Here is a 21,981-nt window from a genome sequence, read left to right as displayed (position 1 = left end):
GAGAGCTGCAAAAATTACAAAGACACTTTCAACAAGCAAAAAGGGCACTCAGGATCTAAGCCCATGTAAATTGGATTTCTGGCTTACATTCTAGATACGCTGTGAATTAAATTTCCACACTTTAATATTTCTATTTTAAAAGTTGCAAATGATTTTCAACAGATTTCATATATGCACAGAGCTTCTTTGCATTCCTGAATGTAGAATGATGCCCTGTGACATTGTGATGTTCACCAAGAATATTGATCCACTGACAGCTGCTATCTTCCTTCACCATCACATATAAGTTCATATTCAAGTTGTGTGAAATCATACATTTTCCATTTGTTATTTTACATCATTTCCAAACTCAGCCGCTTGAGCCTGCTTTCGTGGAGAGGGCAGGATATAAATTGAATAAAATAAATAAAAAATAAACAAGTTCCATTTAGTCAAATTTGTTAAATCATGTCAATCGAGGGCGTGTGTGTGTTAAGTGCTATCAACTGGCTTCTGACTTATGGCCAACCCTACGAATTTTTATTATGCACATGCTCATTTTTTTGTACACAGCCTAACACTGAAAAATCCAGCAAAATGTCTGAGAACTTTGTAAGAAGTAGACTACAACAAATAATTTATAAAACCTGCTTGGTACAAAAATACATTCAAGAGACTAGGGTATTTCTATTATCTGTTATGAAATATAATGAATATAAAATATGGTGTGTTTGTTTTACAAGCAGTTAACCAGGAAAATGAATAGCCACATTAGTTAATATTGATCCACTCTGAACTGAAATCACCAGTAATGGTTTGAGCTTTTAGAAGTGCCAAGGACAAAACAAAATCTAACATCTAATTGCTGGTCAAGGAATTTAAAAACCACATTTCAGAAAAAACTGGAAAATACTTTTTTCCATCCTAAACAGCTGAACTATAAATATTTTTCTCATGTACTCAAATAAGTTTCAGAGTTTACAGAGCGGCTGATAAGATTAATGCACAGCAATTATACAAATTGTTTATTAAACAGCAGGTGCATCAAAAATATATGACAAGCACTGACTCAAAAAGAAAAAGACCTTGTTGAATTGATAGTGAATAGGATACAGTTTGTGTACAGTTGTTTTCTAACACAGTACTGTTTTTTATACCAAACTCTTATTAATGTCATCAGTGGTTCTAGCTTTAAATTTGTTCTGTTCTTAAAGCTTCTGTTTTTATTTCTCTACCTTTAAAATTTGGTCTTGTTCACAGTCAGAATAATGTTGACATAATTTTTAGCAATAAATGATAATGATTTGGTTTTACTTCACCTTTCTCAATAATGTTTTCTGCAGATTTTGTAAACATTTTATAACTTAAACACTTAGGGTTTGGGATTTTAATATCAAATCACCTCTCAAACAGGAATTTTTAAGCTATCTAAAATCTCAATTGAAATTCAGAATACAGTTCACATGAAGGAATATGGAAAATCTACACATATGAATATTAATAAATGAATTATTACAAAGTAATGCACCCCCCGTCTTCTATTATGTAAAATAAGGAACTTGTCACAAATTTGTCTTGTCCAGTGGATAATTAAGGTGAACACATTTCCCATTTTTTCTGCTTCCCAGTGTCTTTTTTCCCCACTGTAGTTTGACAGCCAACATACTCCAGACTTTTCCTCAACTGTTACTGGACAAACAGAATACTGAAGGCCATTGCTATACAGCACACAGCAACATAAGGGCTCTTCCGTTCACCTGAAAAAAAAAAGACACAATACTGAATTACTGTCTTAGCTTTCACTGCATAAGCAAGTATACCTTTTGGAAATAAGTTCAAACAACATAAGGCTGGGAGATGAGAGAAAAAAATAAATGAAAAATACAAGCAACGTCATTGGGACACTCTTTGTTTCCTACTGGAAATACATGGTATGTAGACAATGTGCAAAATGTCAATTTCAACAATTTTTGCCTAAATGTGTTTCAGGGAAAGTTTTGGGAATAATCTCGTAATTAAGGTGGGGCCGGTTCGCACACTAGGCAAACTAGGCAGTTGCCTAGGGCACCAAACTGGGCTCCCCCCCCCCGGTGCCCATGACAAATGCCTAGTTTGCCTACCTCCCCATCCCCTGCTGCTGGCCCTCTCCCTTCCCTTGCCCTCTGCCCCCCACGATTAAAGAAGTGTGCTGAGGCTGGGCCCTACAAGCTTCGATGCAGCTGGCATCTGTTCCTTCTTTGAAGAGTGCGCTGGCTTTTCTCCCCCTCACTTCCAGTTCCGGAAAGGAGTGGGGAGAAGCCTTCTCCCTCCAGCACGCTCTTCAAAGAAGGATTAGATGCCAGCTGCATCAAAACTGGTAGTGCCCAGCCTCGGTGTGGCGCGCTTTGATGGGAGGGGGGACGCAACGGCACGTGGTGCTGCAATGCAGCATTGCAGAGGAAGGGAGGGCGGCAGCACAGGGCAGGGAACCTGCCTGGAGTGCCACGTGCCCTAGACCCAGTGCTGAATTTATATAAATGCTAAGTCTGTTTCATTAATGTGGGCACAAAGAATACTTTTTGGTCCATACCTAGGACATCTGCATCAGTGACTGAGAAGCTTAACAACATAAGGGAACTGACAGAGATGTACAGTTTACAAGATCTGGAAGACTGGTTTCTTGTCATGGCCTTGTGCATGCTCCTTTCTTTCTGTTTATCCACATACTATGAACAAATTGGTTTGCAGTTCTGGTTTCCAGGCAAATTATGACTTGGGCAGACTATAGTTTACCTGCTGTTCATGTAATATCTATGTGTAAAATAGCAGTGCTATTTTAATGGCAGGGAAGGGAGGGTGGTGGCGAGGGGCAGGAAAGGGAGAGCTTCCCTTCCCTCCTCTCCCTGCTGCTTTCCCCACCACTACCCTCCCTTCCTTCCCCACCATTAAAATAGTGCGCAGGGCTGGAGGCAGAAGCAGCCCCAGCCCCTGTGTTAGTTAGAGGTTCTGCGAAACTGCTGATCGGGGGCCCTTTAACTCCAGCGGGAGGCTGGAACTGCTTCTGCCCTTGCCTGCCAAATGCTCATGGAGTCAGCGGCAGCCCCCAGAACGATGGCAGAGGCCTTGGGGGCTGGTTGGGGCCTCCAGTCAGCCCAGAAGTCGGGGGGCTGTGCCCCCACAGCCCCATGCCCGTAGCTACGGGCCTTCCTCTCAGGCAGCTAAAATCAAAGATATATGTGCTATGGTAGTGGCATTTTTCAACTCTTTCTTATTAAAATGAAGGAAAAATCACATTTTAAAATTCCATTTTGGTCAAACAGTACAATTATATATGCCTTTTTATCTTTTATTTTATTCAGTGAGTAAAAGGTTTGATAGGAGAAAGTAAGACTGCATATATTTCAACTGCCCTAAAATTTCTATTTCCGGAAAAATAATTCCCTGTGGCTTTAAAATTTCTGGAAGTTTTACATTGCTACTCCTCTATCTGAGGAAGTGCGCTTGCACATGAAAGCTTATACCCAGAATAAAACTTAGTTGGTCTTAAAGGTGCCACTGGACTCTAACTTTGTTCTGCTGCTTTAGACCAATAAGGTTACCCACCTGAATCTATCTACTTCTGTGTCCCCTCTTCCCATACCTAGATGCAGCCTACTCCTTGCACAGAATAGTGCTATTTGCTGTCCTTGGCTACTAACGAATATGCATAGCCATGTTCTTCCTCAAGCAAGATAAAAGACGCGGCACATAACTGTAGTTGAATATGCTTTTCTGGTTAACATTTTAAAAAGCTAGGGGGAAAGGCCAAAACTATGTGAAGGAAATAAAATGGCTAAGGCTTCTGAATTGGTGGTGTGTTCCACTCAATATGCATATGCGTATCTTCTTACACACGCTGGCTGCCAATTTAAGAAATCTTTCCATAGAAAGAACTATTTCAGTGATGCTTCCCATAAGTAAGGTCATGACAATTACATTACAAGACATTGTCATCATCTGGCACACATTTAATTAAACTACAAATAGCTGTGTGAATTAATGTCTGCAATTTCACATCTGTTTAAAATTAATGTTGAGGAAGTTCGCCTCCTACAGCTTTACAGTTTTCATATGGCTTGATCTTTTCTGCTCTTAATTTTCTTGAAAGAGGCATTTATCATCCATTAGAATAAAATATCTGTTAGCACTACTTTGTGAATAGGCAGCAGCTTGTCCGTTTAGAAGCAGAAACATAAAGGCTATTTAAACAGAAGAGGCAGAGTTGCTTACTACACTAATGTGTATATGTGCTTATCTTTATACAAAGGGAACAAGAACAAAAATAGTTTATATGGGGGAAAAAGCACAAGTACGTTCTATTCACATGGCGCTATAACAAAGATTAAGCTTTGATCCACACACTGGATTTCTAGAAGTTTGGGATCTGCAAATACTTGCAGTCAATATTCTCTCCTCTAAGCTATGGAGTCTTGTGAGTGAAAATTCTACTTTGTGAGCTACTGGCATTAAAGTTGTGAACTACTGTGGAAATTGGCTTCCTCTGAGGTCATTTTTCCTGAGCTAAGAAAAAAAAATGTGGGAGCCAGAGGCTAGAAAACTGTGACCTAGCTCACACTAACTCAGCTAAAAGGGAACACTGCTTGCTGTTCATTGCTGTCATACATGGTTCTCCTCTCATCTATTTATTCTCACAGCAATCCTATGAGGAAGATTTGGTCAAGAGAGTGATTGGCCTAAGGTCACCAACTGAATTTCATGGCTGATTGAGGATCTGAAGTCAAATCTAAGTCTGACCTCAAATAACCATATCACAGTTCAAATGCATTGCATTCCTCATATCTACTATATTTACAGCTTGCTCTTACTCCAGGGAACTCAGAAAGGAACTATTGTAGTCCTTCCATTTTAAGAACATAAGAGAAGCCATGTCAGATCAGGCCAATGGCCCATCCAGTCCAACACTCTGTATCACACAGTGACCAAAATCCCCGTGCCATCAGGAGGTCCATCAGTGGGGCTAAAAGCCCTTACACTGTGCCCCCCCCCAAGCACCAAGAATACAGAGCATCAATGCCCTGGACAGAGAGTTCCAACAATACAATGTGGCTAGTAGCCACTGATGGACCTCTGCTCCATATGCTTATCCAATCCCCTCTTGAAGCTGTCCGTGTTTGTAGCTGCCACCACCTCCTGTGACAGTGAATTCCACATGTTAATCACCCTTTGGGTGAAGAAGTATTTCCTTTTATCAGTTCTAACCTGACTGCTCAGACTTTAAGCTTGCAACAGTCCTGGAGGACACTTAGGCTAAGAGACAGTGTCTAAAGACAATTTTATTGTGAAAATTTCTATTCGTTAATAACATACTACATATGGAATTTTTACTTTTATCTCCAGGGTTAGATTCAAATGACTACTTGTGGAATGGATATTTACTGCTTACACTTTCATATACCAGCCCTGTATGCCCTGTGCCTTCACCAACACTGCTCCTGAAAACTGGGGGCTTTTGGAAACAGTGTAGGATGTGATGGGGAGGGGTGGCTACAGTGGGGAAAGAGGCAATTGCCCCCTTTCTTGAATAAGCAAATGTATCATTTTATATGTGCAATGTATGAAGCTGGAATACAAATGAACATTATACCTTTTTGTGTGTGGTGGTACTCTCCAGTACTGACTACTAGCACCATTTAGGGGTCCTCCCAAGTCCTGATGGAGGAACTTGTGGAAAACAGCACAATTTTATATATGAGTCCCAGCACCCATCCCCTCCCTCCCCCCACATTTAAAAAAAAGCACAGGTAACATTAATAAAATTTCACTAAAAAGCCAATTTGGCTTTGGTAAACATCACAGCTTCAGAGAAGAGGGCAATGCTTTAAATGTTTTGAATAATACTGTTGATATCATATTTTCAGTAAATGCACTTAACTATAAAACTATATTTTTGAAAACGGGACAACACAATACAGACTTAACATATACTTACCAATTCTGGCACACTTCCAGAATATACCCAGTAATCTGAAAAGTTATTAAAAGAAATCAGAAAAAAACACAACAATCATATTATTGGAGATACAATTCAAATAAAGATTTACTGGTTGTAACTAAAATCCAAAGAGCTACTTTAGGCATGCCCAATGAAACTTTTTCTTTGAAAAGACCCCTTCCTCTTTATCCTACAAGTTTCTCTGAATATCCTAAGTCATAAAAACAGTTTCTTGTATAACAGGGGGAGGAGAGAACCTATTCTTTGAGGAGAACAAACCCCCAAAGGCCTCTGGCTATGTATCCATTTACATGCTTTTTGAAATTTGTCTTCAATCTCACAGATGATTGTTCCCCCTGATCCCATGCTGTCAATCAGCACACAGATCCCTGTTTCAATGAACAGCACGTTCCTACACAGAATGATACAGATGAAGAGAACTGTCTTAGCAAGAAATATTTGTGTGTTACTTGTATGTAATCGGCATGGCAAAGACTGGGTCCTGTGCCTCTTGCTGATTCAAGAGGCTCTTCCATCAGAGAAGGACTTTCTTGTACCAGCAGAAGACCCTTGTTTTAGAGAAATGTACAGAATGGATATGGAGGATTCCACTTGTGAAATGGCAAAAATCCATTCAGCTTAAGATGCTTACACGCCAAACAGCCAGAAAATGCCAACATTAGATACAGCACAATAGCACTATCCTTAACTACATACTCCATATAAGATAACAAAACTTCATATAAGATAGCATAACAGCAATACCCCATTTTTACAGCTATCTGCTGTCATAGTTTTTAAGTTTTATAAGTTGTATTTTATATTTTATAACTACTGTTGTAACCTGCCCTGAGCCCATTCATGGGAAAGGCAGGATAAAAGCCAAATTAATTAATTACATAAAAAGATCACACTTATGCAAAATGAGATATCTAGGAACACTAGCTTATGACCCTAAAATAGGTATAATTCAATTAAGAGTCATTTAATAGGGGGAAAACTATGTACCTTAAAGGCACAGTTTTAATAATCTGAAAAGCCTGTACAGTTTACAATAATATATATAGATTTTACAAACTCAAATCACCACAGCAAACAATTCAGTGTTCTAGTGCCTAAAGGGTAGGTATTGTTCTGTTTTGCTTATTGGTGTTTGAATCTTCTCAAGTACTGCTTTTTTTAATCTTGCACAACAACAAAAACAATTAACTTCTGTTCTGTGATGCAAAATGGCTGCTTGTGAGCACAGGCTATCAGTCTCCTTTTTATAAAGATGAAGAAATGTTGCTGGACTGATAAATGATTGAAATGTAGGTTTTCAATTATTTAAAAGATCTTGTTAAGATCTTGTATTAATGATCCCATCAGAAAAGGAAAAAAAATCCAGATGTAAATAAGCTACTTACATATATTCTGAAAAATTTACTAAGTGTTCACATACCCAGTTTGATTGTTATCCAGTAATTTGGGAGCCAAGGATCTTATGTATGCACAGGTACATATAAGGAGCAAGATTACTGTGAGTAGACTCTGAAAATTGAAGATTGCAGACTACAAGGGGGAAAAAATAACAAAACAGGAGTTATGGCTCAATCTTCATAAACTCTTCCTGCCCTACTTATTAGCCACTTAGTCCTTATCAGCGAAGAGAAAGATGTGCTTTTTTTTTTTATTCTAGAAGGCGGCTCTTTTGCCAAAGGATAGAGATAGGAGCAAGAAGTCTGCAGAGGCAGATAATCATCCATGACTGCAACAACAAGGTGGGGAAGTAGCACATATTTCTACTCCTCTTCCTTGAACTAGAGGAGGAACTCGGTGAAGCTATCCCTTCTCCTTCCAAGAGTTGCATTTTAATTTTTCCTACAAAAGTAAGTTATTGGATATAAGAGGTATACTTTTAAGCAACTTTGGGATGGGAGCTAAACCGAGAACCAACTCTGCTTCTACCTTCAGTTTTATCTTTTCAGAAGCACAGCTTTGTTAGAAGTTCTATTTCTTGCCTATAGCCAAGTATAACGTAGTATTGAAGAATGGAACACAATCTTTCAACTGGTTTTTAAATATATACACATTTGGAGAAGGAAGACTTCTTGCTTATAGTTTTTTAACTTAAAAGCTTACAGGCAGCTGCAGCACTTGGTTTACCAGAGGTACACTTTCAGAAAGAGTGATCTGATCTGAAAGTAAAACTAAATAATTCTAGAATAAAGAAACACAACTTTCATGTACATTTCTGTACTGTTATTTTTATGCCAATAAAGGCTGACTTGACTAGAAGAAAAGTGCTTATAGTTGAAATCTATATTTTAAACTGATGTAAGATAAAACTACCATGCATGTTTCTTAGATAGAAAGGTGGCTTAGATATGTGCTAACAGATAAATGATATCATGGATTTCTGTTATCTTGATCCTGGCCCCTGAAGTGTGGGACACAATTTTAGTTAGAAAGGCCACAAGCATGCTTCAGTAACATCCTTAAGGGTTAACACACAGCTAGGCCTGACTGATAACTGGGCATGTTTAGCCTGGAAAGGTGATATGATCATCTTCAAGTACATGATGGGCTGTCATATAGAGGAGGTTTTCTGTGGCCCCAGAAGGTAGGACTAGAACCAATGGGTTGAAATTAAATCAGAAAAGTTTCAAGCTCAACATTAGGAAGAGCTTCCTGACTGTTAGAGCGCTTCCTCAGTGGAACAGGCTTCCTCGGGAGGTGGTGACGTCTCCTTCCTTGGAGGTTTTTAAACAGAGGCTAGATAGCCGATAGCGATGAAGATTCTGTGAATTTAGGGGGAGATATTTGTGAATTTCCTGCATTGTGCAGGGGGTTGGATTAGCTGACCCAGGAGGTCCCCTCCAACTCTATGATACTATATGGAGAACAGCATGCATATTGAGAACATCATGTAAAGTGCCAGCTCTGGACTGGGGATTCCAGTTATCCAGGGCAGAAGGAGGTATAGTGGTGGGAGAAGGTCTTGGCATGGAAGGAAACAGAGATATGGACATGCTCGGTCCCCTTCCAACCTTTGTCACATCCCTTGAAACTTTGGTGGGAGGGCACAGGTTATATACTCCCCTTTAACACTGATGCTATGCAATGCCAGGTCTACCAAAAAGAATTCCAAGACTCTATAAGACTACCTTGTAGCTCAGTAAGTAGACCTGGCTTGTGTGACTGAGATCTGGGTTCAGGAAGGGGGAACAGTCACCCTGAAAGAGCTTGCTCCACCAGGTTTTTCGGTCTTGCATCAGTCTCGAACAAAGAGGGCAGGTGGCTTTGCTCATCCATGACGTTTTTTCCTTCCAACCACTCCCCATCCCAAAAATCACTGGAATTGAATGTGCTGGCCTGGTGTAGGAGTCAGAGGTGATTCTGGCCATCTGTGTGGTGTACCAATTGCCTAGCTCACCAGCGGATGGCCTTCTGAGCCTGCTGGAGATGGTGGCCAGGTGGGCTGTGGAGTTCCCATGGCTATTGATCTTGGGAGACTTCAATGTCCATGCAGACAAGCCTGCCACTTCTGTTCAGGCTATGGAAATTATGTCTTCCATGGCAGCACTGGGACTCAAAAAAATCATCTCGGACCACACACATCAGGCATGCCACACATTGGATTTGATCTTTAGTACGGGGTTGAATGTGGACTTAGCCTCAAAGGAAGATGTGCCTTGGTCAGACTATTTGGTTTTGAAGGCCTGGCTGGACATTTCTGCTCTTCCCTGTCTGGGTGACGAGCTGGTTTTTGCTTGCCTGTGGAAACTTATGGACCCTATTGGGTTCCAGAACACTCTGCAGGATCCACAGCCCTCCTTAAATGAGCTTGCCTGTGGAGACTTATGGACCCTATTGGGTTCCAGAACACTCTGCAGGATCTACAGCCCTCCTTAAATGAGCTGGTAGGGGACTGGAATTCCCATCTCACTGAAGCCATAAAAGAGATTGCGCCTCGATGTTCTCTGTGCTCCTGTGCAAAATCATCCTCCTGGTATACTGAGGAAATCCAGGGGATGAAACAGGAGCACCGACAACTAGACAGCGTACTTGTGACGAGACAGCTTGAACAACTCATAGGATGTTGGTGAAGTCTGGATGGTGATCTTGGGGGAATCCAAGGCAACAATCATGTGGATCCAAGAGGATTCGTAGCTCAAAACCAAGGTTTTGGTCCCTGCTGCTGCCATGATGCCACGGATCCATGATTTCTGTGGTGCAGACTCTGCCCATGGACATGATATGTGATCGGATGGTGGGCCTGGGGGATTCCAAAGCAGAAATCATGTGGATCCATGAGAATCCGTGGTTCAAAACCAAGTTTTTGGTCTCTGGGGCTGCCACAAAGCCGTGGATCTGATTTCTGTGGTGCAAGCGCTATCCATGGACATGATATGTGATTGGATAGTGAGGTTCGGGGGATCCGAAGCACAAATCATGTGGATCCATGAGGATCCGTGGTCCAAAACCAAGTTTTTGGTCCCTGGCGCTGCCATGAAGCCGTGGATCCACGATTTCTGTGGTGCAAACTCACATGATATGTGATTGGATGATGAGCTTGGGGGGATCGAAAGCAAAAATCATGAGGATCCATGAGGATCAGTGGTTCAAAACCGAGTTTTTGGTCTATGGTGCTGCAAAGAATCCGTGGATCTGATTTCTGTGGTGCAAGTTCTACCCATGGACATGATATGTGATCGGATGGAGGGCTTGGGGGTATCCAAAGCAGAAGGTTCATAACCAAGTTTTTGGTCCCTGGCAGAGCCACGAAGCCGTGGATCCATGATTTCTGTGGTGCAAAATCTGCCAATAAACATGATATGTGATTGGCTGGTGATCTTGGGGTGGCCTAAAGCAAAAATGAGGATCCATGAGGATCTGTGGTTTGGAAACATGTTTTTTTTCAGTGCTGTGGTGCCACAAATTCGTGGAGGCATGATTTTTATGGTGCTGCCTATAGTCTAAGAGAGGATCTACCTCATGATGGTGGTTTGATTTCATTTCACCATAAAAATCATATGAATTCATAAGGATCCGTGCTTTGGAATCCTGTTTTTGCACTGCTGAGGCGCCACGAATTCGTTGAGGCATGATTTTTGTAGTCCTGACTATAGTCTAAGACAGGATCTACAGAATAATACTGGTTTTATTTCATTTCAATGTAAAAATCATATGAATTCATGAAGATTCATGTAGATCCGACTTCTACTCAGACCCCAAAAAAGAAGTCTTAAAAACTCAAGAACAGCAGATTAGAAAGCAGCATGTAATAGCTGCTGGGAGAATATGTCAGTTGAGGACACGGCCATGGAAGGCTTCCTACAAGACTTCAGCCCTCAGGTGTCACACGCAGCGGAGAAATAATAAATAATAGGTGACATCCTCAGGAAAAGACATCACACCACAAGCCTACTGAAAACAAAGCGGAGTCTTGGGGCAGAGGTATTGCAGTCTTTTTGCATCAGAAGATGCCGTTTTCGTTTTGCCACAACAGATCAACGCGGCAATTAGGGAAAGCTATTAAATATTTTTGTTGCGGTTTTTAAGACTAGGCCGCTATTACGTTTCTATAAAGATCGGAGTGGGTGGGTGCAACAAGCAGCAAAGAAGGCGGGGCAGCACTGAACCCCGCGACCACCCACCCCATCCCATGCAGAACTCCGAATACAGAACCGAGAAGCGGACCAGCGAGAAAGAAAAATCACCCTCCTCCCTCACGGCCAACGCCACTCTTACCATAGTTACGAGCTGCCGCGAGCCACATCACACATCCGGCAGTAAAGAAGAAGGCGGGGATTTGGAAGAACCAGCACATTATACGCTTTTCATTGGCTGGGAAGGAGTTTCGGATTGGCTTAAGCGAAGTGTAAATGAATGCCTGATTGGATGATAAGGATGGGATGGTCCAAGCGTTGGTGGGACCCTGCAGGATTATAATTGGCTAAGGGGGAAAGAAGAGGGAGGGGCACAGCGTTTGTTTTTGCTCAAGGAAGTCGTGGGGTGAGGTTTCCACTACGGTGTGAGGTAGGAGAGTGAAGGCGTTGGAAAGGCTGGAGGTGATGTGTGGGATCGTGTTTGCGAGTGAGATTTCTTTTTGCTTTAGTAGCACGTGGTGAAGCCAAGAGAAGTTTCTCAGGGTGCTCCTTGAAAGGGTGTGTTTGCGGGCTCTTTATCTGGGCCGTCTTGTTCTACACACGAAGATAGCAGTGCTCCTCTCTGTTATGAACGTGAAGTTATTTTCGCTTCAGTGTTTCTTAGCTGCTTTGTAGTCCTAAACGCCAGCAGAGACTCTGTTCGTGGAATAATGCCTCCTGCCCTCTTCCTAGGTGGATTAGTAGGTGTGGAGATAACCCCCAGAAGGACTATTTTTAAAGTAGCTTTCAATTTAGAACATCGTTAATTTAGTTCTATGGGGTGGAAAATTCCTGTCGCTCAGGTTTTCTAACTAATAGTTGTCAACTTTAAAAAAATGTGTCCAGTGTCCAATTCTTTACTATTCATGTGGTGAAAGATTAAGACAAGAAGAGAGATTGGATTTATACCCCACCCTTTACCACCTGAAGCAGTCTCAAAGTGGCTTACAATCTTCCTTTCCCTTTTCCTCCTCACAACAGACACCCTGTGAGGTAGATGAAGCTGAGAGACCTCTTTGGAGAACTGCTCTTGCGCAGAACAGCTCTGAGAGAACTTGTATCAGGTGCATGTAAAGGAGTGGGGAATCAAACCCAGTTCTCCAAGATAAGAGTGTGTGCTCAACCACTATGCCAAACTGTAATAAGGGTTACATGTTATTATTTTTTGCTAACTATGGAAAAAGCTGTAAATTACTTGCTCTTCCTTGGTTCATTAACTGGAGTAAAAAAAAGTCTCAGGTTTATATGCATAGAAGAAAGCTTCTATAATACACTGGTTAGTGTGCTAGACTAGTACCACAGATACCTGAGCTCCAGTCCCCACACAACTGTCAACTCACTGGTCAGTTGCTCTAACCTACTTTGGTCATTTGCTCTATCCTACCTGACAGGGTTGTTGTTAGAATATAATGGAAGAGGTGAGAATTACCTGCTTTTTTAGCTCCCTAGAGGAAAGAAAAGATAAAATTGAATAGCTGACTAGAACATATATAAAATAAAAACTGGACCATTGCTCTCACAAAACTGTAAGAATTCCCTTGGTAGTCCAGTACAAAGATTGAACTTTGCTAGTACTCCAAGGAAAGGTGACCCACTCATTAAATGCCATTCAAGATGTTGCATTATTTTAAGTTTTCTGTAAATTTGCTATTTAACAGATTTTAGAACTTAGCATATATTGCTTCATCCCCAAGCACTAAACTAATGTACCAATACTGTAAATGAAATGAAATATAATTCTGCTTTTCAGGCATGGTGCAACGCATCTGCAGCCATTGGAGGGAGAGAAATTGGGTGGAGGAGTCCTCTGTTATAGATGGTTCAGGCATTATGTGACAGCTAAGTGTTGAACCTCCTTCTGGTAGCTGACCCTTTTGGAGACTTTGTGTGTTCACTGTTGAAGGAGAGGAATAAAGTGAGTCCAGTAGCAAAATGAATTAGCATATTATATGATGTAAACATTTTGAGACAAAGCAGGGACAACAAGCCAAATGCACAGGATCCATAGATGTATGGATCCAATTAAGGGGAAACAACATTTGATACAATAAAAACATCAAAATAGGAGATAAGTGTGTAAGAGAATTTTTTTTAATTGTGGGAAAGTTAACTTTATGATGTTCATCTGCCTCCCCTCAAGCATGACGCTTACAATCATGTTCTAAATACCATACCAATATGTTGTTCTTAGAGGTGTTATGTCTGAAAAAAATCTATGCCTAGATATTGCATTCTATTACAAATAGTATTCCATTATATTATTCAAATGGGAGGGAAAAAAAAGAGAGAGAGAGAGATGGGAATGCATAAAAATACATAGGATGTATAGTCCTTACAGAGGATGAATAGAAGGGAGGGGGAGAGAGAGATAAATGCATAAAAATACAAAGGAAGCATATCCTTACAGAGGATGTATAGTCCTTCCTGGTGAGAATGAGTTCAACATATGTAATGAGATAAGAAACCGGTATCCCTGTTAAATCCTGGATGGGTGTTTGTTCCAAGTTTTATAATAACTTGTAATTTAACAATTTCTCTTTCCATTCTGTTTTTGAAGTTCCTGTGCACTTGGCTTATTGTCCCTGCTTTGTCTCAAAATATTTACATCATGTTATCTGCTAATTCATTTTTTTCAACTCTGTCTGTAAATTTGAAGGCTTTTTTCCCATTTCATTGTATCCGAAGAAGTGTGTGTGTAACACACAAAAGCTTATACCTTGAATAACACTTTGTTGGTCTTAAAGGTGCTACTGGACTCTTACTTTGTTTTGTTGCTTCAGACCAGCATGGTTACCCACCTGGATCTATTACTGTTGAAGGAGACATTTTCAAAAGGAAATACTGTGAAAACAATAAACTGCTCTCATAAATTTCAGTAAGGCAGGATAATGTGTTAAAATATAAATTAAGACTTATGTTTTTACATAGTATAATACTGTCTGTATTAACTGGCATTTATAAAATGTGAAGACCATTCTGTAAATTAAAAACATAAGAAAAGAATTGCAGTTTGTAAACAAAAACAAATGGTGCAGTAGAACATGAAACAGAACCTGGTTTTAATAGTCTTGTCAGTAGTGTAATGTCTTTACTGATGTTCTAAAGCTCATAAAATATCAGGCAGGCCTTAGTTGCTGATCCACAACAAAGTTGGCCCTGTTTTGGGCATCTGAAGGATGTATGACTTAGGGCTGCCTGAGTAGGTATTGATGAACATGAAGAGTTAATGAACATGGCTAAGGCTGTGTTTTTGGAGCTTTAGAAGACTCCGTGGAAAACTGAACTTAAAGGCTTATGGAAATCCAGTGCAATTGGGTCATGACGGGTAATTTGAATTCCATGGTTTGTCCTACATGGTTGCAATCTGACTGGTTGATGTTCTGGATTATTTGTCAGGGCAACTCCATATTGAGTCCATTGTAGTGGTTAATCTTTAAGAGAATATGACTTGAAAGACAATGGTTTAGGCCCCTGTATTTCATGAATGGATAACAGCTAGGAAATCGTGCAGCTAAACAAACACCAACTGTTATAGATGTTATGTAATATAGGGGACCAAATGGAACCTTCTTGCACTCCTTAGAAAGCTGTGTAGTAACCATCCATGACTAGTTTCCAATTTTGCTGTAGGAGGTAGGTCTGCAATTGCTTTAGAAAATACTTTCAATGCCCACACCCCACCAGGCAATTCAATAAAATCTGAAAACCTTTGTGAGATCTAGAAGAATCGAGAGTTGCATTTTTCTTGTTTTTCTGTAAGCACCAATGGTTGACCCCAAAGCTGTCCCCAAAGCTTACTCTAAACCGGCACTGAATTCCATCATCTACGTAGGAATGCCCAGAGCTGATCTATCACAATATTTGACTGCTTATCAACAGCAAGACAGCGTAGAAGACTATTCTTTGGATTTTCTGTATGAAGGAAAGGCTTTTTAGTAGAGGATACACCACTGTCACTCAATGCTGTTGGCGTTTCTTATGCTATTTTACGCAGGCATTCAATGTTTCCCAACTTTAATATGTACATGCAGTTTAATGGAGCACTCCAAGCACCCTCTCAGGATGCTCTCTTAAGATCTGGAAGTGATGTAGACAGTTCAGATAAGCAAGTACCCCAGGTGTAACTACTGATTAAACAGTGCCCAAATTGAATGTGTGATCTTCTAAATCTAAATGCTGTTGTAGCAGGTTGTCAATAGGTTTGTAATAGAATCCTCAAAAATAATGAAGATGATATTCCACTGATGTAGTGGTGGCAGAAGAGTAAGACCTGTTTGCCTCCACTGAAAGGTGCAGAACAAATCATCAGAATATTGTATCATTATATCTAGTTTCGTACCAGGCCACAGAGAGTAGATTTAAAACATCCATACAGTAGGGCTAGGGACAGGAGTATTGCTCTACAAGCCAGGGGAAGCCTTCAGTTTTCAGGGGAGGGGGTAGGAAAGTGAAAAAAAACCTCCCACATTATGGGTTAGAAAACCCCAGCATCAATGGACAATGTGTGCTTCTTTAAGAAAAATACTGCATTTAGTCAGGTTCCCCCACCCCAACATGACATCAAATGGGGTTATCTTACATTATAGGCAGATGAATTAGTTATTTTCATTAATAAAATTGGTCATAGACAACATTTTTTGGGAGGAAGTGTCATTTCACATTCAGGCTCATCTTCCTTTTTTGAGTAAATATAGTATGGCATTGAGTGAGATCTTGTGAGACTGTGATATGAGATCTCTGACCTCTGGGGGTAGATCAGTCTAGTACTCTCATCTACTGAGATACATGCTTTAATCAGATAGTGATCTACCCATAATGAGCAACATTCAGGGATCACTTTTTATTATACTATGGTGACTGTCATTATTGCTTGGGATAAAACAGGCAAACAGTTTGGGAAGGAATACCATATTGTGTTCTGAATTCAAAGCTGTGCTCATATTCCACTGTTCTGAACAAAAAGATCTATTACATTCTAAGTGAAAACTTTATATCATTGCAATGCAAGTGGAACAAACACAGACGTGAAACTTCCAGGACAAGCTAAAATGTCAGTTTACAACCATAGTGTCAAACAATTCTTCCAAGTTTTTGGTTCAGCAGTTCAGTTATGTGACTTCAGTGTTTTGACAAATAGATTTTTGTTTACTTCAAGAATGCCCGTTTCTATAACTAATCTAGTGTTCACAAGGTATATAAAAAGATTTAAATTTTGATTACATATCCCTCCTATGGCAAGATTTGCAATTGAATTGGCTGTAGTTTGAATGCTTAGATGAAAATTCCTTAAAATGACCCAGTGCTCCTATGTGGCTAGGAAGACAAAGGCCAGATTAAATGCTAACTAATACACAGAGGAGTGCAGGTGGCAGGAAATTGATTATAGCTGTGAATTTGAGTCTTCAGTAAGTGTTGGCTTCAGTTACCTTCAGTGATGGACTTTGGAGTCTATGTAACACACTAGAGAATTGAGGTTTATTGCCTCCATCTTTAGGGAAAATGAGCTGTAGTAATACTGAATGCTGACAAAAGTATTTGCATTAGGTCCATCATCTACTCTCAGAAATGAATAATGTACTTCCTTTAATGAGAAAAAGTACTGCAAATGATAAATTCAGGTTTCCTGTGAGACTTTTTGGCAAAATGTATCAGTTTGTTGGAAAAGTATAGATATATAGAATTGTGGGGCTTTTAAAAATGTTTATCCATGTATTACATTCATATCCTGCCTTTCTTCCAACACGGAACTTATGCATAAATGTCAGTAAGATCCACATGTGGAAGGAGATAATTGATTTTGATAATTGGTGCTGAATTGTGCAAATTCATGGATAACTGAATTGTTGCCTATGTAACTCTACCCATGTAAACTTCATTGTTACCCACTAACCATGACCCTCAGTTATTTACAAGAGTGGGAAGGAGCAAATACAGTTTTGGAAATCAAAGGCTTGCTGTCATATGGTGGTGTGTCTGTGCATATGTTTCCTCTTGCACAGCAGAATCACTATCCCATAGAGTTAGTTACATTGATTTAGAGGCACAAGATAAAGTACTGATTTAACTCTTGCACTGAAATGACTGTGACTTTGTTAGATGGTAACTTTGTTGGATTGTGCTCACAATAGTAATAGTTCTAGAATATTATGTATTTCTGTAATGCTACTAAGAAGAAACTGGTCTTGACTGCTTGTGAAGTAGCTAAATTTCTGGCTTGATCTGAGTTTAGGCATGTTCTGTAGGAGTTGGGATTGCCTCCCCCCCCCTTTAAACACATGCCCATGACATATCATAAACTATGTTTGAAAGTCCCCACAGTTTCTAGACTAGTTTACCATGAGGTGTAAAGGGTGGTGTGGCCACGTTTCATAACATGCCAACCTCTAATCTCCTTGGACTTCCAGAATTAGTTCTGTGATTCTATGGAGTCTGTTGTGGTCCATAACCTCCCAGTGTCTTGGATCATTTAAATCCTGGGAGACCATAACCTCCCAAATGTCTTGGATCATTCTTGACCAGTGGGCCATCATCCCAGCAGGCTTTATGTCTTGTGCAAGGGTTTTAAGCAGGGTCAACAGGAAAAAAATGTGTATCTCCATTTATGTTTACATAGGCTCAGATATTAATATAGCAGCATGTACTCAACGTTTCACAGATTTCATAGAACAGAACTTCTATATTCCTTCTCCTGATGAAGCTGACTGAGATACTTGAAACCTTTTTTTTTGGGGGGGGGGGATCATTGGACTTTCAGGAGCAACATGGGAGGGGAAGTGGGGGTCTGCTGTATAAGGGGAGAATTTATAGTAATCTCCACTGCCCTCTTTGAAAGTGCAAATGCTTTTCTGCCAGAGGACCTCTATGGGTACATACCATAGTAGTAAAACACAAGTATACATTCATAATCCTTTAGTGCTTTTTTTCTGAGTTCTTTAATTTCTTTCTGTTGGGTAGGTTTGAAGAAACATTGGTTATTCCCAGAAATAGCTTTTATATCATTGCTGTGTTTTTATTGCACCACCACTGAGTATTCCAATTTGTTTATGAACTTGTTAATGCAGTTAAAACTTTCAGAGCTTCAGTAATCAGTTTGAGATACTCATGTCCCTGTTCTGTCCAAAACACGCACAACACAGAGATAATGGAGATGGAAGAGCTTCCTTTTTATGAGCTTGTTCACAGAAGTTGTAGCCTGCAGCTGGCCAAAAGCATGTCTCTTCATATGCAGCTGAACTTCCTTACTTTCCAAAAAAGAAGTAATATTCATCATGTGGAAGAGTGGTTCAGTGGTTCACTAAGTCTGCTCCTGTTCTCAGCAGCCCCTTTTTCTAGCTTCAGTTCCAGTGGAACATTGTTTTTTTCTGCCATTTGCTGCTGAGAACGGAGACAACTTAAGGAGGAATGAAGTCTGCTTTGCTGCTGGTGAATGGAGAGTAGCTGTAGGGTAGTTTCTTCTTGTTTTGTGAGTCCTTGTAGAAGCTTCAACAGGGATTGGCTATGGATTCTCTTGAGGGGAAGCAACTTCCCCATTTTCCAACTTCCTAAGGATGGTTTAGTGCAGAGGTGAGTGGCTGATTGTGGGTGGGGTGCAGGACATCATTCTTAGAGGGTTGCCTTTACAGCTGCTCCCACAGTTACAGGCATCATTGCAGTAGTTTAATTAACAATAAGAAGAGCAGTTAATGACAGTGAACATTATTGGATATGAAATTTGTCACAGCCAGTTTAAAGCTTGGCTGCACTACTGGGATCCCTCGTAGCTGGAGGGAAGCTCTGCTATTTTTGGCAAGGATGGGTGTGTCTCTACTATGTGTAGCTACACTTGTCAGATTACCCTGATTTTGCACTGGCCATGTCCTGATGCATGCAGTATTGCAGCTTGCACTGGTATAGCATGGTAGCTAATAGCATTATGCTGTTGCATAGGCTGTTCTTGCTTCTGAAATTCTTGTGTCATGGAAATATCAGATAGATTCACATGCTGTGTGGACAGGGTCAGGCTCTAACAGTCATTGGGCTGGAACTCCAGTACTTTTTCCTTCTGATCTCTGAGTCCGGAAAGTGTCATGGCTGAGGTTTGCAACACCTGCCAATGAAGCCCCCCCCCTGCCAATATCTCTTCAAGCCAAAAATGAAAAACTGAAGTTGAAATATCAATGACACTTTGTGGAGCAGTGAAGGAAACCCTAAGATTCAGCTTCTGTACTGTGTCTTGGTGCTAACCAAAGCAGTATACAAAATCATTTGTCAGCTTATTTTTAAAAAGTGCCTTGTTTATTCATTAGCAACTGTGTGCTGTCCTTGTTCATGGAGCAGACTCCCAACTTAATTACATGCCAGCCAACAGCTGATTCTTCCCCAGAAGGAAGCATTGCCTAATAAAGATCATAGATGCCAAGCACTAAAGAGACAAAGCACTAAAGATGAGCAGCTCAATCGTCAACTGTCTGATGTTCTAAGTACAGCCAGTGAAGTACAAATTTGGGGTGGGACTCTGCTCATCCCACCTGCAAGTCAGTCTCTGTTCCTTAGCAGTTATATGGTGAGGTGTTGATATGTAGCATGACTCTTTGTGCCCTTCAGCAAAACACTAGCTTTTCTATTTGCTGTAATCAATCAGTTTCTCTAAAGCATTTCTTTGGATTAATCAAGGGACATAGAAGCTGAGTAGTTTAATGTTCCAGAGATTACAAACATTAAGAGTACAGAAGCAGCATTATTGAGTCTTTAAAGGCATTCCAAGATACTACTCCATCTGGCCGTTACTGGCTGAAAGATGCTTATTATGGGATTAAAAATTGGTCTGATTTAAAAATCTTCAAAATGAAATAGTGCTAGTAAATATATGATTTTACCAATCAGTGTTAATTAAACAGTGATAATACTGTAAATGTTAAAAAGAGTAATTAATTCAATTGGCTCTGTATCAGAAATTCTCAATCCATATTAAGGATTTTAAATAAAATTACTATTAAATGTTTTTCTCCCTTTCTTGTCTTCTACTAATGAATAATTTGTACTTTTTAAAGTAAACGTCACTAGAAGAATTTTCAGACATCCATGTGAATGATCTGTTAGCTGTTTTAGAGAGAAATGTAGAAAGTGGATGGGACTTGATAGGTTTTAAAGAACTAACATAATTTTTGGATTAGGCATGGGTGCGAACTGGGAAATGGTGGTTTGTGGTGGTTCATAGTTTTCTTGATTGCCCAAACTGACAGTTTGTTTCATTTGATTTCCCAAATTGGTTCATGGTTTGTTTGGGTTGGGAGGTGTAGAACAGCTCCCTGGAAGAAGTTAAAGATGCCAAAGTAGTCTTCAGTAGACTCTACCCACCTTCCAAGTTTGGCAAAGATTCGATTTGGAATGTCTGAGTTGTTGCCCCCCCAAAGCAGATGCCCCCAGGACACTCCAGATGCCTCTCATGACAACTAACTCTTCTCTCTTCATGCTTCAAAGTGAAAGCAGAGGAGTCAGGGCATTTGCTCCCAGGGCATCTGCTCCTGGGAACTCTGTGATTGGCTCCAAGAACTGCCAATAAAGCTATGGACAACTGCTATGGGTGTTTCTAGGGCTCCTAGAAGTTCACTCCTGGCGTTGCCTAGAAATTGATTGAATTAACGCCCCGCTGTCTGGAAAAATGAACTGCAAAAACAACCCATACAAACCACCAATGGAAAAAGGTGGTTCGTTTTTCTGGTTCAGGTGTGGCATGACCAAATGAACAGGTTTGAAACAAAGCATGAACCTGCATGGTTTATGCTCGAACTGCCGCTAATTCAGTTTGTGCCCACCCCTAATCTGGCTATTTAGTGTTCTGTTTTTTCACATAATTTTTCAATGAGAGCAAAGTAACAAAAGGTATCTGACTTTGATGAAGGAAATAACATAATATACTGTGTCTTACTTAGGGTTGCCAATATCCTTGTGGAGCCTGGAGTTCTTGGAGTTCTTTTGGAATTTCAACTGATCTCAAGACTACAAAGATCAATTCCCCTGGAGGAAATGGCAGCTTTAGAGAGTAGAGTCAGTGGCATCAGTTCCCTGCTGAATCTCCTCTCCTCCACAAACTCCACCCTCCCCAGGCACTACCCCTATATATTTGCGAATTTCTCAAGCTAGAGCTGACAACCCTAGTTCACACAAAATATTGCAAACTACTTGGAATTCAGGGGTAGATCTGTGTTTCTGATTGGAAACAAAGTAATTAAAAAAAAAAATCTTCAGTCATTCTTCCATTATACCAGACAATTTAAAGCATTCTCAGAGGTCTCTGGGTTCTTTGTATGGTACAGCCAAAATATCTGCAGAGCATGTATCAGTTTCTTCCTGCTATACTCTTGGACTCACCCAGTGGCCTGGCGTGGGGTGGCCTGAGAGGAGCTATGTGATAGGGGAAAG

At 40.4% G+C, this 21,981-nt stretch overlaps 1 protein-coding gene across 1 annotated transcript; it reads right to left on the bottom strand.

Annotated features, from left to right (window-relative positions):
• Nucleotides 1-989: 989 nt before the first annotated feature.
• TMEM167A (transmembrane protein 167A) lies at nt 990-11,854 on the bottom strand. Its single transcript, XM_060235738.1, has 4 exons — nt 11,684-11,854; nt 7,392-7,501; nt 5,948-5,982; nt 990-1,736 (listed from the first exon to the last, which is right to left on the bottom strand). The coding sequence occupies exons 1-4, from the start codon at nt 11,684-11,686 to the stop codon at nt 1,666-1,668; spliced, it is 219 nt and encodes a 72-aa protein (XP_060091721.1). The 5' UTR covers nt 11,687-11,854; the 3' UTR covers nt 990-1,665.
• Between the last annotated feature and the right edge of the window lie 10,127 nt (nt 11,855-21,981).

This window comes from Heteronotia binoei, chromosome 4 (genome assembly GCF_032191835.1).
Source record: "Heteronotia binoei isolate CCM8104 ecotype False Entrance Well chromosome 4, APGP_CSIRO_Hbin_v1, whole genome shotgun sequence".
Lineage (NCBI taxonomy): Eukaryota > Metazoa > Chordata > Lepidosauria > Squamata > Gekkonidae > Heteronotia > Heteronotia binoei.
The sequence above is the reverse complement of the archived record's forward strand: the minus strand, read 5'-3'. Positions and strand labels throughout refer to the sequence as shown.